We start from the raw sequence: 16,230 nt of genomic DNA on the forward strand, positions 1-16,230 counted from the left end.
AATGGTCAGGATCAGGCTGCTGCTGAGCGGGAGAGTGATCCACTCTCGATGTTCATTGCTCTCCTGCGGCCACACATTGTAGAGAAGACTGGTGGCCGAGGGTGGCTGGAATCTTATCCCCCATTACCACCATGTTTTTCACTGAGAGGCCACTAATAAACTTCTGAAGATTTGAAAAATGACCACCACTGACAAGAATAGGTCCTCAGTGCTTTTGTTCTGCTCCAGCATTTTCCTCCTTCTACTCTTCCCTTCCAGTTGCATGAGAAATTTGATCGCCTGAAGAAACTTCACCAGGATGAAAAGAAGAAACTGGAGGACAAGAAGAAATCTCTGGACGATGAAGTCAATGCGTTCAAGCAAAGGAAGACGGCAGCGGAATTGCTCCAGTCTCAGGCCCAGCAAGCGGGAGGATCTCAAACTCTGAAACGAGAAAAGGAGAGGAAAAAGTAAGTTGGCTTCCTCTTGTGGCAGTACATGCCATTGTTTTCCTCTGCCACTGCCCGCCCTTTTCCTGCTGAAACAGAGCAGGCTTATCTTAGCTGCTTCAGGACAGGCCGTGTCTCAAGAGTCAAGCGAGAGACTGCCATGTTCTCCTTGAAATAAGTGTTTGCCAGAAATCAATTGACTTTACACTTGCATTAAGAAAGTCTCTAACTAAAATGTTGGCGAAATATGGACCAAATCCAAATTGGCTGATAAACCCTGGAAGGCCTGTTTTATAGAACGGCCGACCTTAAGACATAACCCTGGTCTGCTGACAGACCTACCACAGCTAACATGCAGAAATTGCCTAACTGAAAGTCAGTTCACACATTCTGACAGCCACAGAAAGGTTGTTTTAAATTATTCCGTGTGACAGCAGTCATGACCAGGATATCTGCATCCATTCACCACATAGATGTACCCGTTACTTCCTTGCCACCAAGGGAGTCCAAAAAGAGAAAGGCCTGCTTCTCCTCAGGCCTCTGCTGCACTCTTTATTTATTTTTATTTTACATATAGTCTGCCTTTCTCACTGCAACAAGGCAGATTACACAGTGTAATTCAATGCAAACAATACAATAGAGTATAGATTGCGGAAATTTGAAAACAAGCAGAAATCTCATACACAGCTGAACATAAGCAACTTGACATGACATAATTAACGACAGTAACAGACAGTACACAGTAGTACTATAGTATATTTCCATTTCCGGTATTAAATTGTACTGGTCACTTGCTTTAATGACTAATGCCAAGCATAAGGGAGTTTCTCCATAGAAATGAATAGATAGAGAGGTGCCTTCTCTTCCAACAGAGTCTTCCAGTTTGGTACCGGAAAATTAGGCCACGTGTCACTCTAGTCTTTATAACATTCCTATGTGTTGATTAGCCCTATTAAGTTCTGTTAGGGTTTTTTTTTGCTCCTTTTAAAAAAAATACTAATTCATAGTTTGATTTTTTTTCTTTTGTCTTTGGCAAACTAAGTTTTGTTTTCATCTTCCTGAGTTGTCATTTGTATGCTGTTTTTACAGTTAACCCTGCTGTTTGCTGCATGGTGCATGAGGGTACACTGTGCTGGTAAGCTTGACTAAATGCAATAGCCATTGCAGTGGGATCAAAAGACACTTCCTGTGAAAATAAACCACCACACTGGACCAGCAGTCTGTTCTTTGCAGTTTCACCTGGCACCAACCATCGCCAACAAACTCCCACCATACCCTTATAATTTACCTCCGTTATCTTCTCCCAGGCCTCATCTACATGCCTAGTTTAAACAGAATGCTGGAGGGCAAGAAGAAATTATCCCTGTGATGGTGCACACATCTAGAATCTTGTTTACATTGGGCTCTCAGCCATCATGCATGCTGCATTAGCGTGCAACAGACCTGTAGCTCAGGCAGGCATTTGTGTTCTCATACTAACATTGCTTGGTGGGTGCTGGTCATGTGAAATATAAGGTAAGTCCATTTCACCCAGCTGGGTCATATTTAAATTGGGCCCAAAGTTAAGCTTGCCATGTGCCTAATAGCAAAAGTCAATCATTTGAGGAGTGGGGGGAAAAAACCAAGGGAGAGATTGCATCAATGACAATGGACTAGGAATTTCCATTATTCTTTAAGGTCTTTATCATAGCAATTAGAGGAAATTCCTAAAGCATCATGTGGAAGTAAGGTCACCTCTTCCCGAAACTCCACCTTCCACAGACACTGCCCTAAAAATCTCCCAGCATTTGCCAGCCGAGAGCTGGCAACCCTACTCACAATACAATGGCATGAGGCACCAAAGTTCTGAAGTAATAGAATGCATTGAGCCACTTCAGACTGCGGGTAGGCGATCTCATTTTTGAATGAGACACCAATGTCTTTTGACACCTTTTTTTTAAAAAAAAAATGGTAATTGTTATAGTGCTATGACAATTACTGTGTTTTTTTTTTTAAAGCCCTCAAAAAGCCCCCCAGTGGCACAATGGGAGAAATGGCCATAGTGTGGGAGTTGGACAGCAGAAAAATAAAGACACTGATGGGACCTTCGTAGGCAAAGACTAGAACATGATGTGTGGATATGCAAAAAAAAAAAATCCAACTGTAATTTGGATGTCAAAATGGAGAGAAACCTCTCTATGGAAGCAGGTCAGGAAGGATCAGCATCCCACAATAACTTAGCCTGTCCCTGCCTCCTCCACAATCAAGAAAGGTCTTTCCCAGCATGATTCAGCAAGGCCACAACTTGTTTGAATCAAAGCTACCTTTGTGCGACTATTTTTCTCTGTATGGGTCAGTTGAAATGGGGATTCTTCTGAGTTAAATGTACTCTGATGGAACAATAGGATGCAGAGCAAGAGAGAAGGAGAAGGCCTATGTTGAGAGAAAAACAATTGCTTGCTCTTTGAGGCTTGTAACTTAAAAAATAAACTCAAACAATCACAGTGTTTCTCTGGGGCCTGAGAACATATCCAGAGGCTGGAAAGTAGCTGGAATAAACATTGCAGGGTTTTGTTAGCTTTCAATTGCATTTGGCAGGCCTCCACATACAACTCTGTGGCCTGCTGATCTTCAGCAGAAATAGGCCTTCTTTTTGTTCCTAAGACAATTTGCAAACATTGCCTTTCAGAATGGGGTATCTGTCTTTGCCCTTGCCAATACCAGTATCCAAATCTCTTTTTTCACAATTCACAAATACTCCAAGTGTTGAGAAGCCTGGTCTGAGAAGCCTTGTATGGCTTTTCTGTTTTTACCAGGGTGTAAACAGTCTGCTCCGAAAGTGAACCGCCCTCCTGCAATCTGCTGAAATTTCAAAGACTGTATTCATTACAATGTCTTTTCAAGCGTGTTCAAGTAAAATTAAACCAAATTAACATTTTTCTCTCTATATAAATTAGATACTAGGGGTGAGCAACATACATGTGTTCAATATTTCCTAGCATTTCAGGAACTTCTGTTTTTAAATTCTTTCTAGTCCCTTTGACAATATGATTGCAATATCTGTGAGCTTATTGGCCAAGAGCTCCCGAAGGCAGATAAATATTCCTCCCAAATCATTTTTTTTTCAAATTCGCTTTTTGTTATGGAGGTGTGAAGATCTGTTTTCAGGTTATGTGCAGAATTTGCACTTTCAAAAAAGGAATGTCAGAATGAATGCAACATGCCCACCCTACAGTGATTCGGCGTCAATTCGCACCATTGCCTTTGTGTCCTGAATTGTACCCACTGTGGTCCCAAATATGTTGCCCACCCCTGTTTAAGCTGCATTTATCTTATTAACGTACTATTAATCCAGAGAAACATTAATCTTTTTTTTCTCATTTTCAGTTCAGGTTTCCTGTAGATCCTTTCCTTTTGCATCAGAAATGACCACGCCCCACATTTTGAGTTATCCTGCAGTCCTGCCCTCTACATGTTTGTCCATCTCCTTCCAAAGCACCCTCCCATTCTGTTTGCCAATTTCCTAAACACAAAACTCTTTCTTGACTGTTTTGGTGAAGAACTCAGGCATAATTTCTATGGAGACTGATGAGACAGGCTCCGAGCGCCTGTTGCCTCGCTTAGCCTGTTTACCAGAAGCTTGCAGGACTAATGTCCTAAGACACTGTATACCAACAACACATTAATGCATTGATGCATGTGTGTGTGTATGTGCGCACTCATAGCAAAACCGCATGTTTGCTTCCCGGTTGTACCTTATGCCGTGACGCCTGAGCCCTGTTGCGGATTCTCTCATGAAGGCAAATGAGTTGTGCATGAAGCTTCCTTTTGTTTGTTTTTTTAAAGCAATTGAATAGGGTTCATCTTCAGGATTGTTTCAGTGATGTTTAAGTTACATTTTTACTGCAGCAGAACTTAACTGCAGTGGCTGGCATCAGTAGCCTCAAGCAAAGCTCCTAGGGATTTTCAGCACCTCTTTTCAAAGGGAGAGCGTGGGGAATCTTTCAGCTCAGGATTCAAAGCATATTGGCTTCATTTTTAAATTTTTGTCCCAGTTGTTGCAACATGCAGCTAAAATACATTTGGGTACTTGCTGTGATTCCATTAACTCTTGCACATATAGGACATCCAGCATGTATGTATAGAACTCCCTAAGCCTACAAAATTTTCCTAGTTTGCCTCAGTAGTTGGGAGAGCTCTGTATGTACAAAGGAATGCACGCAAGGAGTACCACCATCACAAGAAACTCCACATTTGTGCAGGAGTTCTGTGCAGATGCTGGAAATCAGTTGAGGTGCTAAATTCTGGGCATTGGGAGAGGTTTGGGGTTTACTGTCCCCACTTATCTGCTCCAAGGACTGGAAATCATGAAAGTAATTGACAACCTTGTTCCATGGCTACAAATTCAATCCAAGTACATTTTATATCCTGTTTCAATAGACACATGCCTGCGGCTTGACTGTGTCCTGACTTTCACTGAGTTGGTAAACTTGTATTTGGACTGAACCACTTTAGATTGCCCCTGGGGATCCCCACAAGCAAAACAAACAACCCCCCCTATAGAATATTTGCATTTCAAAGAAAACTTGTCCCTGACACCCCCTTTTCTTTGCAGAGGGTATTTTTAGTTTGAAGGGACACTCCATTATGTTGGTTTCCACCTGCAATCTAAAGGAATACAGCCCAGAATACCATCTAAATAAGAACTGGGCTATTCTTAAACATGTGTACTAAGTTCACTTGCTTTCTAGTAAGCATTGCAGGATCTTACTCTCATAGGTGATTAAATTTAAGCACTTCTCTTTGGGCGAATTAGCTCATAAAAATATGGCTTTGGATCCTACTGGCTTTTCTTCTGGTGAAATAAAGAGAGGGGCCTTTTGAATAATGAAAAGGCTGTGCCAGGAAGTGTAGGACCCACGTGGAGAAAAGTCATGGGATGGGAGCTGCAATGGAGGGACATTAGGTGAGATCAAATGGAATATCTGGTAGGATCCAATCACTCTTTCACATTACTGGGATTTTAAAAATATAAGTATAGCTGATTTGGAAAATGGTAAGTATTTTTTCTTCACAAAGGTGGAAAGAAATAGTATGATCTCTTTAAAATATTTTTAATGTTTTTTACATTGGAAAGGTTGGAGGTCTTGCTTTTGGAAAAGGAAATCTGCAGTTCTTTCACTTTGATTTGGAGGAAAATAATTTTATGTTGACGTTTTAAACATGAGGTTTCAGAAGAGTTTGTACAAACTTATACTGGTTTAAGAGTCTCCTTTCCCTGAGAATTCTGGAAACTGTAGTTCTGTATGTGGTAGAAGTGGGAATACAGATCTCTAAAGAGTTCTTGAGTACCCTCAGCAAGCTATGGCGCCCAGTATTCTCTGAAGAACATCAGAGCAGTTAAAGTGATAGGAAACTGATTCATGTTTGTAGTGTAGGCATGCCCTATGACAAAAAATACTAAATAAATTCTCTAGAATTTACACTCAACAAACTGAGCCAAAACCCATTGGAGGCCATTTTAGTTATTCTGTTAATGATATAGTTCATAGATAACATGTTTCAGATGGATAGCCCTGTTGGCCTGCCATAGAACAGCAAAGTTGGAGTCCAGTAGCACCTTAAAGACCAACAAGATTTTCACAGTATAAGCTTTTAAGGGTCAAAGCTCCATTCACATTGGAATGGTCTTCATCAGATACAAAGGGAGCTTTGACTCTCAAAAAGCTTATATGCTGAAAATTTTGTTGGTATTTAGGGCGCTACTGGAGTCAAAGCAAGATAAATTTGTGATCATGGAATCTGGTATGCTTGTTGTGTACAGAAATTTCAGACAATGTAAATCTCATCTAAAAAGAAATCATTGAATATTTTCAGTTAATGCATGGATCTTTATTTGAGGGGATGCATTTGGCGGGGATAAACAGTAACTGACTTTTGTACTGGAGAAGCCAGGAATGGCCATTTAGCCACTTTGGGGCTAAATCAGCATCCCAAAGTAATTCTATCTGACCTATTTTGTGGACTTATTTCTCATTAAAATGTAGTAAAAATATTGCCTGCCATTTCTTTAATACGGAAAATTCTTTTGAAATCATGCAAAGTTTTTTCCATGTCAGTGTTTCCTCTCTCTTTTAGATTCCATATGTAATTACCCAGCTAACCTTGAATGCATGTGCTCCAGAATGGAGGCCTTCAACCGATGAGTGGCTCCAATTTTATTGTGGCGCCTGGCTACTGTCTGTTTTGTTTGTAGCATTGCAGTAAAATATTCATGGGGCCTCTGTCCGGAGAATAGAGCTGCCCTGAAAAATACCGAAATTGGCTATCCCTGAGATCAGCTGCAAATGTAACCAGGATCTGCTTAGTATCCAGATGTATTCCCCCCCCCAAAAAATACTAAATGAGAATTATTAAGATGAAGCAATTGCACTGCAATCATGACAGGGGTTGTGGCTCAGTGGTAGAGCATCTGCTTTGCATGCAGAAGGTCCATCATGCTCCATCCCCAGCATCTCCAGTTAAAAGAATCAGGTAACAGGGGATGTGAAAGACCTCAGTCTGAGACCCTGGAGAGCTGTCCCCTAGTCAGGATAGGCAATACTGACCTTGATAGACCAATGGTCTGATGCGCTAGAAGGCAGCTTCATGGGTTTGTGTTTCCCTTATGTTTAAATGTATTCTGTACATTCCCCTGCCATAATCTATATTTTCTATGGGAAAACTTTTTAAAATAAAAAACTTTTTGGACAATAATTCTGGTTAATGCTTTGTTTTTAATCTTTTACAGTAACCCATGGCTGTGTACTGAGTAGTGTCCCTTGAGTACACGGGGCTGGAATGGACCTTCATTTAATTAATATGCTTCAGTTCAGCCATGGCCTTCTCATGATGCTTCCACCAATGATAATCTAGATCCATATTCTACATAATCAGTATCTGATTTTGATTTTGCTGTATAATTATGTGTGTTTGTATACTATGTAAAATAGCATCATTGAGGGGTTTTTTTTTTTTAAATAGGTGATGGAATTCTTGAATACCATCTTAGGAGATGTTCTTACTTATGCAGCAGTGGCAAATTCTTTACATCCAATTTCCTCTTTCTTTCTTGCAACCATATAGAGACAGAGGGAAGAACAAGATACTACAATAAATACAGGGCTATCATCAAAAATAGCAGCCCTGAGCAGCGCTTTTCTCCCTCGTCCTCTCTAATGTGCAGTAAAACCCTGTGTCCTGATATCAGCCAATGACGTAGGGAAAGAAAATGCACAGAGATACCATGTGAGGAAAACGTGGTAGGTTTTGCTGCCCAAGTTAAGTGAAAATTCAATGTAGAGGAGTGTCATTCTCAGTGGAAGTTCTGTGGTTCAGAATTGGTAATTCTGCCCATAATCATGTGTGAACTGGAAATACATGTCGTTACAGCCTGTGTGGAATTGCAAATATCCATGATTCTGATTGCTTTAAGAAGGTATTATGTAATTGTTCAAAATATTTAGACTATTATGGAGAGAGAAAGTACCTGTCCACTGCCTGCATACATATCCTAGCCCTAGTTTCTCTGCCTTTAATGGCCGTGCAGAGTCAGGATTTCACCAAGATTTTCCACATTTAAGCTCTAAGCGCCACACATTACCAGAAATATTTGTATAGAGACCTGTTGGAATTTTTGCATTTCTTGACTAACGTTGCCAGAAAGTTTCTTTGGATACTCCACAGCTGCCTGAGAGCATACTGTGATATTTTCCATAAAGTGAAAGACCCCACTGTTGGAGAGATTGAGCTGTCAGACCGCTCAGAGCATTGTGGGAACTGTAGTTTGACAAAGGAAGGAGCAACACCATCAGTCTTTCAGAAGCAGAAAATACCTTTTGTTGAAGGGCCTGCTCTCCAACCAAGCCAGATACCCTGGCATCTTGGGATTGTCCAGGCTTAATCCATTTGAATGGCATGGCTTCATTCACCTGTAATGTTTGCCATGCAATCTAGATAATCAATCCATTAAAACCTACCCAGGATGTTATTGATCCGATGACATCGTACACCCCAACTGAACTTGTACTCCTTATCAGGCTCTTTCCAGGACTCTGTTTAAGCCAGTAGCTCCTAGACTCATATATCTTAATGACTGCTTGAGATAAGGCAATTTGCCCAGAACCTGTGCCCTCACTAGTTGTGGGAGCCCGAGACCTCTCTTTATTCATTCAACAGTGGCCAGCACTGAAATGGTATGGTAAATTAATAATGCTTGATACTTAGCATGAATATAGTTGTTTCTGTGTTTGAAGTACTACCCATATTATGTCACATCTCCCAGGGAATACTTGAAGTGGGCCTGAGACCAGTTCTTGGAGAAGTGGTAAAAAGAAGAGAAGAAATAGTCTTCAGGGTGGTTTGGATTCTCCCTCCTTTCCTTTTTTTATTTTAAAAAGGGCTCCTTCTAGCAAACAGTCATTTTTCAAGGTGTTTTATATTTTTCTTTTAATTTTTCTGGCAACCCCCCCTCCCCAATCCTATGCTGACTTGAGCAAGTGTGTTTAAAAGACAACACCATTAACTTAGTTCAGTTTTGGTTGTGGCAAGCGTAGTTAAATGTTTCTTGTATTTTTATTACTCTTTTATATACTAACAATCATTGTTTGTTTTATATATTTTATTTTTTCTTGAAATGTTGCTGGTCATGCCACCTGGAAAAACAGGTACAGGGCAAGCTCTTTTCTGTCAGCTGACCCAGGTGCTTTCCTCAACAGATAGCCAGCATACTGTTTACAAACAACCGCGTGTGCAAGTGGCTATAGAATTGGGCTGCTCTTTCTATTCAGTTGAAAGTTTTGCACAATCTTATGTAGAGTTACTCCAGTCTAAATCTGCTGAGCTTAGATCAGAGTAAACCTGCCAAGGACTGTGCACTATAACAGTGCAATCCTAAGCAGAATTACATCATTCTAAGCCCATTGATTTTGATGAACTTAAAAGAGGGTAACTCTGCGCTTGGAATTGTGCTATTAAGTGTTCTAGAGCCATTGTAGTGGTTAGGATTTCAAGGGACACCTAAGTTGGATCTACATGGGTGTAAAAACATGCCCTGGCAACAACAGCAAGCAGCTTGGGAGTATGCTCAGATGCCTGGTTCCTGCTCCTCTTGCTGCCACCCACATTGGCCACCACCTGCCCCTCCTCCTTTCCTTCTGTTGCAACTGTGCAGAAGTGTAGATGCAACAGCTGTTGTGCTGCCCCACCATCCCCTGCCCACCGTTTCCCTTACCATCATTTCCCCTTCCAAGCTATGCTGTAGCTTAGCTGAGAGACTCAAGAAAAGACCTTTAAAGTGGATGGAAGTGAGAGAGGAAATGGTGTGTGGCAGAAATTTCCCCTTGCCATTTTGAATGCAGAGCTCATGGACTTGCCCCAGATTCATATCTCCACTTGACTATTAAGGTTTATGGGTAACTTTGGCCCAGTCTCGTTCTCAGCATAACCTACTTCACAGGGTTGTTGTGAAGGGTACAAAGGTGGAGAGAGATAACCTGTGGCTGAGATCTATAGCTTTCTGCCTGCACAGAATGACTTTCTCGCCTCCTCCCTTCTGCTGCAGAACCAAATCCTGGGGATCTCCTGTCCCAAGGAGAAGCATTTGGGGGGCATTTTGGTTTTCAGTGGGAGGTGAGAAAATCACACTCTGTGGGTGGAAATCCGCCCATCTGCTGAAATGTTCAGTGGAGCCAAGTATAAGTTTGTTGCCCTGAACTCCTTGGGCAAAGGGTGGGTTAAAATGAACAAGTGGATAGGTTGTAATTCATTTCAGTATAGACTTACAGAAGACTTCTTAGAATATAATTGGACATTTTTTTTTTACTATGGGGGTTCCTTTGTGGATATTATTAACTACAGAAAAGTCTCCCTAATCCAGTTGAGGATTTACGGTACCTTGAAAGTATGCCACATTCCCTCAGATTTTCAATTAGATTTAAATACTGCCCACGCAACTGTATCAAGAGGCCCAAAACAAAGTATAAAGATAATTCTTACTGGTCATTGGGATGGATGGTCAAAATCTAAAGTGCTCTGATCAGTTGGTCCCTTGTTTTTGTCCCCTCTCCCCATCACATTAGCCTGAGGTGGCAGAACAAGACAGCTGAGCAAAAGATCAGAAGATCCAACCTGCTATAGAACCAAAGTCCTTAAAATGTGAGGTGGTCATCAGCCACAATAAAATGCAATCAAATCTATGGTTTTGCCTCTGTGTGTGTGTGTGTGACAAAAAAATGTCCAGTTTGAAATAGATTGCCAAAAAGCCTCTTTTGACTCTTTTCTGACTCTTCAGCATTTAGTAGTATAAGAATTCAAGTTCAAAAGTGGAATCAGCTGCCTAGGGAGGTGGTGAGCGCCCCTTCACTGGCAGTTTTCAAGAAGAGGCTGGATGAATACTTGTCAGAAATGCTTTAGGCTGATCCTGCACTGGGCAGGGGGTTGGACTAGATGGTCTGTATGGCCCCTTCCAACTCTATGATTCTATGAATTCTCCCTCTCTTAAGTGTATATACACACACACACACAGGGTAGATTCACACAACCAATCCCTCCACCCCATGAGTATCAACTTTCTTTCAACAGGTGATGAGGCTCAAGTGTTATTAGGTGGTAGATTTTTGACAGCATGATTGCAGAATCCAAGGTTTGGTGGGCCTAGTGCCGCTTGGTAATAACCAATCTGATACATGTTTTAGAACACCAGGAACAGGGGATTTCTGAATTATCTCATCATGGAACTACGAAGGAACATCCTTATTCAGAGTTAGTACACTTCTAAGGCCGAGATGCTGGGGAATAACAAGTAGGAGAGGGATATTGACTGGTTGCTGCAGGGAAAAGAATTCTACAGTAGCAGAACCTTTCTCTGATCCAGCAAAGTTTTGGTTAGCTTTTTATTATTTAAACCAGCCTTTGAAAGTTTGCACTGATCTAAGAGATAACTGTATTTTTTATCTTGCTTTCATTTAGTGTGTGACCGTCTTTTGCAGTCTAATGTTACTGCACTGTATGTTGTGTGCCAATATTTAATGTGTTTGCCTTCTTCTAACACAGCAGTGCTGCCCCACTTGGACTCCTAACTGCAGCACAAGCTCAGCTTCATCTGTCCTCTTGCAATTTGATTGTGTGCCTTGATCTTTTTCTTTTAATGTTCCATGCCCCACCCTGCTTTTTATTGATGATCTGTGGTTTTCTCTCTCTCTCTCTCTTTCTCTCTCTCTAGCTTTTTCTAATCTGTCTTCGCCTGCTGCGTTGTGTCTGAGGGAGAAGATTGCCACTTGAGGAAAAGTGTAGGGATTCCCACCCTATTTGGGAGAGGGAGGGGGAGGAATGAGTAAGTCTTAAGATATTTGGAAAGACTGATTTGTTTTGTTCTGTTTTTTCTGACTTGCATGGGGTCTTTTAAGCCAAGGTGTCTTGTGGTTTCTGTAACAAGACAGGAAAATACTGTAAGGAAGGTGAACATCTGTGTAAAGTTTAGAAACGTCAAGGAGCAACCCAAAAGGTGCGGGCAAATTCATAATATAGCTGAACAACACTAAGACAATTTTGTTTTTAAATTTTCCTTCCTATTTTTGCCTAATATAAATATGATGGATGTTTTTAAGTATCTGTGAAAAAATGTGCTAATTCATTGGTTTGCTTGGATTTTTTAAAAAAAGTTTTATGCAATGAACAGTGAACGGAGAAACAAGCGACTTGCTACCTCTGAGGAATATTTAATTTTAACAATGAAATAAAGGGCAAGAGGGAAAGGTATATTTTTAATTGGGGTCTTAGGTAACCTCTTCCACATCAGTAAAAAGTAATCAGATTGAGCAATAGTCCTACTTTCAAAACCTATTAAATTTACCAGAGAGCAGTGCACCGTGGTGGTGAAGAGCGTGATCTGAGACTGGAAGCTCTGTTTGTCTCCCCTCAGCCATAAACTGCCTGGGTGACCTTAGGCAAGCTCTCTCAACTACTGCCCCCCATATGGCGATAATAATACTGTCCTACCTTACAGGGATGTTGTAAGGATTACCAAGCTAAGACATGTGGAACACTTTGTGGACATAGGAAAAAGCATTGTATAAATGCTAAGTATTATTACTGTGGTGACTTAAATCTTCAAAACGCAACCCTCCCCAAAGTTCTTCTAGATTTCAAACTGACTTTTTTTCTATTATAGCTGTCAAGGTTGTGGAAACACTTGTCAATAACTGGTCATCTGTTTTTTGAAGTTATCACGCAAGTCACGTGTAGTGCCCTTATGGTGCATTGAAAGCTTTTTTCCAAGCACTTTGGAACGTTCACTGCATGGGGGGGGGGTCTATTTCCCAAAACTTTGTTCTCCTGTCTATCCTGTTTTTGAGTTTGTTTCTTTACCAACAAGAATTGTGATTCGACAGTTGCACTCAATATCTATTTACACAACCCTCACAAAAGAACCAGCGGTGTTGAGCTTGATACCTTTCTAATGTTGTCAATTTTCAATAAAAAGTAACCCTCCCAAAAAAGAGTTCCCTGGGTGATGATTTATACACATTTTATTCATAAAGCTGTAAGAACATTCCAGTCTCCGGCAATCACATAGAGAAACCATATCACTGTTTTGCTTTTTCGTTCCCCAAAGTAAGATTAAGAGCATTGTGTGTGTGTATGTATGTGCCATCCAATTGTACTCAACTTCCCGTGACTCCAGCACGGGCCTTTCAAGGCAAATGGGAAGCATAGGTGATCTACCATTGCCGCCTTCTGCAGAGTCTTCCTTGGTAGCCACCCATCCAAGTACCGACCCTTTTTTAGCTTTCAAGATCTGACAAGATCAAGCTATACCATGGCACCTTCCCTCCCAGCAACAACTTAGGCCTGACTTATTATGGGGGGTAATTATTCCAATGTCAGTCCAGTTACAATCTAAAGTCCACCAAAGGCTTCCTACTAGTGACACTGGCTGTGCATCTGGTTTGGAGATGAAGGACCCAAAGAAGGCGGGTTTCCAACTTCTGCTGCAGCTGCCATCATTACCCCAAGTCCAAACCTGATAATCTTTTGGTAAAAGGTAGGTAAAGGTAGTCCCCTGTGCAGGCACCGAGTCATTACTGACTCATGGGGAGATGTCGCATCACGATGTTTTCTTGGCAGACTTTTTACGGGGTGGTTTGCCATTGCCTAAAGAGCCCCGTGGCGCAGAGTGGGAAGCTGCCGTACTGCATCCCAAGCTGTGCTCACGACCGGAGTTCGATCCTGGCAGAAGCTGGGTTCAGGTAGCTGGCTCAAGGTTGACTCAGCCTTCCATCCTTCTGAGGTCAGTAAAACGAGTACCCACTTTCCTGGGGGTAAAGTGTAGATGACTGGGAAAGGCAATGGCAAACCACCCCATAACAAAGTCTGCTAAGAAAAGGTCGTGTGATGCGACATCCCCCTATGGGTCAGTAATGACTCGGTGCTTTCACTGGGGACTACCTAATCTTTTGGAGGTGTTACGTAATTGGACCCCGGATGTCAGAGTTAAGTTGGGGTAAAATATGGATGTTTAAATGGATTGTGACAAAATGTTCTCATTTATTTGGACAAGGGGAGGTCCATTTTTTAAAAACGTATGACCTTTTTATCCTGTTCCTCCAAGGAGCTTGAGGCAGTATCCCTCATTCTCCCCCTCAATTTTACCCTCAGAACAATCCTGTGAGGTATGTTTGCTTTTGTTTGCCCATCCCAAACCTTGGGTGGGTCAGGCCTCATGTTACATGTTTAAAACATTTTTAAGCCCACCTTTCTCCCAGAAAACTGGGAGCCAAGGCAAATAGCAACCATAAATCCCATACATCATAAACCATCCAAAAACCACCGTTAAAAATTAGTTACTGCTGACTCCTTTAAAAGCCCAAGTCCTTGCTCTTCAAAGCCCTACTATTCAAAACACTCATCCTACAAGTCAAAAGCCCTTCTTAAAAAATCAGTCTTGCATCCCTGTCAAAACTGCAGAAGGGAGTGGACATTGTAATGTCCTCTGGAAGACTTCCATAATATTGGAGCAGCTACCAGAAAAGTCTGCAAATGGGTAGTTATTGTTCATACCCTTGCACGAGTTGGAACCATTTAGGAAGCCTTGCTGTGCTGAATGGAACTGCTGCGCAGAGTTTATACCAAGAGTGATAGTCTTTGAGGTATGTGGATCCTGGGACATATATTTATATACATGAAATTGATTGAGAGATGGCAGATTAAAAATAAGACTACGGTATCATGGAACTTGGAACAGCCATGAATGTCATAAAACTAAATTACCTGGTGCATGGCAGCACCTTTTAAAGCCCATGCAAACACATCACCAAGCTATTAACTAAAACAATCCCACTGCATATTATTCCATAAGCACGGAACTTATTTTTTATATACTGCTGTTCCTTTAGAAAGCTCCCATGGAACTTCTGATGGGTCTGTGTCAGCACCGCCTAATACAGCAGCACCAATGTAATCAAGATGCTCCCCAACAATGGGGCACAATCTCTCTTCCAGAGCAATGTGTTTCTTTCACCTTTGGGTGAATTAAAAGCTCTGAGGTTACAGCAGAGAGAAGGTATTCAGTCATAAAGGAGGCCTACTAGCAGACAAAAAGGAATTGTGGTAGGAAGAGAGGGAGTCAGTTACTGGAAGACCCTTTGAGTAAGTATCTAGAAGCAATTCGTGACCACACTAGATGAGACATGTATGAGGGTCTCTTGCTCCATAACTGTCTAGACATTTGGGGATCTGTCTACAAATTGATACATCAGTTGAACAAGTAGTTGCTGGCTAAGTGGTTAAATAGTTTGGTCATGAATCAGCACTCTGCTGGTTTGAATCCCACCACTGCCATGAGCTCAGCAGGTGGCGTTGGGTAAGCCACTCCTCTCAGCCTCACCTGTATTGTGGGGATAATAATAACTTTTGATCACCGCTGTGACTGGGGCACTAATCTATCTAGAAGAGCAGTGTAGTGGTTAAGAGCAGCAAGACTCTTAATCTAGAGAACCAGGTTTGATTCCCCACTCCTCTGCTTGAAACCAGCTGGGTGACCTTGGGCCAGTCACAGCTTCTTGGAGCTCTCTCAGCCCCACCCACCTCACAGGGTAATTATCATGATGAGGATGATAATAACTCACTTTGTAAACCAGTTGGCTTTAAGTTGTCCTGAACGGCAGTATATAAATCAAATGTTGTCACTATCATCATCATTATATAAGTGCAGTTATTAAGCAACACACAAGATAGGAACAAGCAACATGCTGAGAAGTGACCTTGGAGCTAGCTAGGATTGCAAATCTTAAGCCCTTACTTCACATGCAAGCTTGTCTTGAACAGATACGGTCAGAGCAGGTGCAGTTACAGTGACATGGTATAACTGACAGTTTGATTAGTTCTTTGGAAAGCAATAGAAATATTTCCTTTAAACTGGGATCATCTGACTCCCTAGGAACTTAGAGCACTCCAAGGTAGAACAAACTCAGAAAGGCACCACTGCAAAACCCAAGCTGTGTTTCTATGCTCTCCAGTGCAGCAGGATCAAAGCCAGGTATACCTTTCTTACTTGCCTTGCCATCCCTGAGGACACCCAAACAGTGTTCTCTACTAGTGAATGCAGCTTTCACTTGGAACCAGTACTGTTTGTAAGTGAGGTAGTTATTTAGTATTGCTAGACTAGTATAATCAGGGCTTTTTTCTGGGAAAAGAGGGGGTGGAACTCAGTGGGTTGCCCTCAGAGAAAATGGTCACATGGCTGGTGGCCCCGCCCCCTGATCTCTAGACAGAGGGGAGTTTAGAT

At 41.7% G+C, this 16,230-nt stretch overlaps 1 protein-coding gene across 5 annotated transcripts in view; it reads left to right on the forward strand.

Moving 5' to 3' along the window:
• Window positions 1–12,932, forward strand: part of SEPTIN6 (septin 6) — a 51,109-nt gene extending 38,177 nt beyond the window's left edge. Inside the window, exons 9-11 of one of the 5 annotated variants that reach the window (XM_054995937.1) lie at window positions 259–449; window positions 1,518–1,563; window positions 3,795–7,163. In XM_054995937.1, coding sequence (XP_054851912.1) covers window positions 259–449; window positions 1,518–1,521 — 195 coding nt within the window. In that variant the 3' untranslated portion in view covers window positions 1,522–1,563; window positions 3,795–7,163. Of the gene's footprint in view, window positions 1–258; window positions 450–1,517; window positions 1,564–3,794; window positions 7,164–7,197; window positions 8,850–11,667 lie in introns of those variants that run through there. The other 4 variants (XM_054995936.1, XM_054995932.1, XM_054995933.1 and 1 more) reach the window with 4 other exon arrangements.
• The last annotated feature ends 3,298 nt before the right edge of the window (window positions 12,933–16,230 follow it).

This window comes from Eublepharis macularius, chromosome 13 (assembly GCF_028583425.1).
Source record: "Eublepharis macularius isolate TG4126 chromosome 13, MPM_Emac_v1.0, whole genome shotgun sequence".
NCBI lineage: Eukaryota > Metazoa > Chordata > Lepidosauria > Squamata > Eublepharidae > Eublepharis > Eublepharis macularius.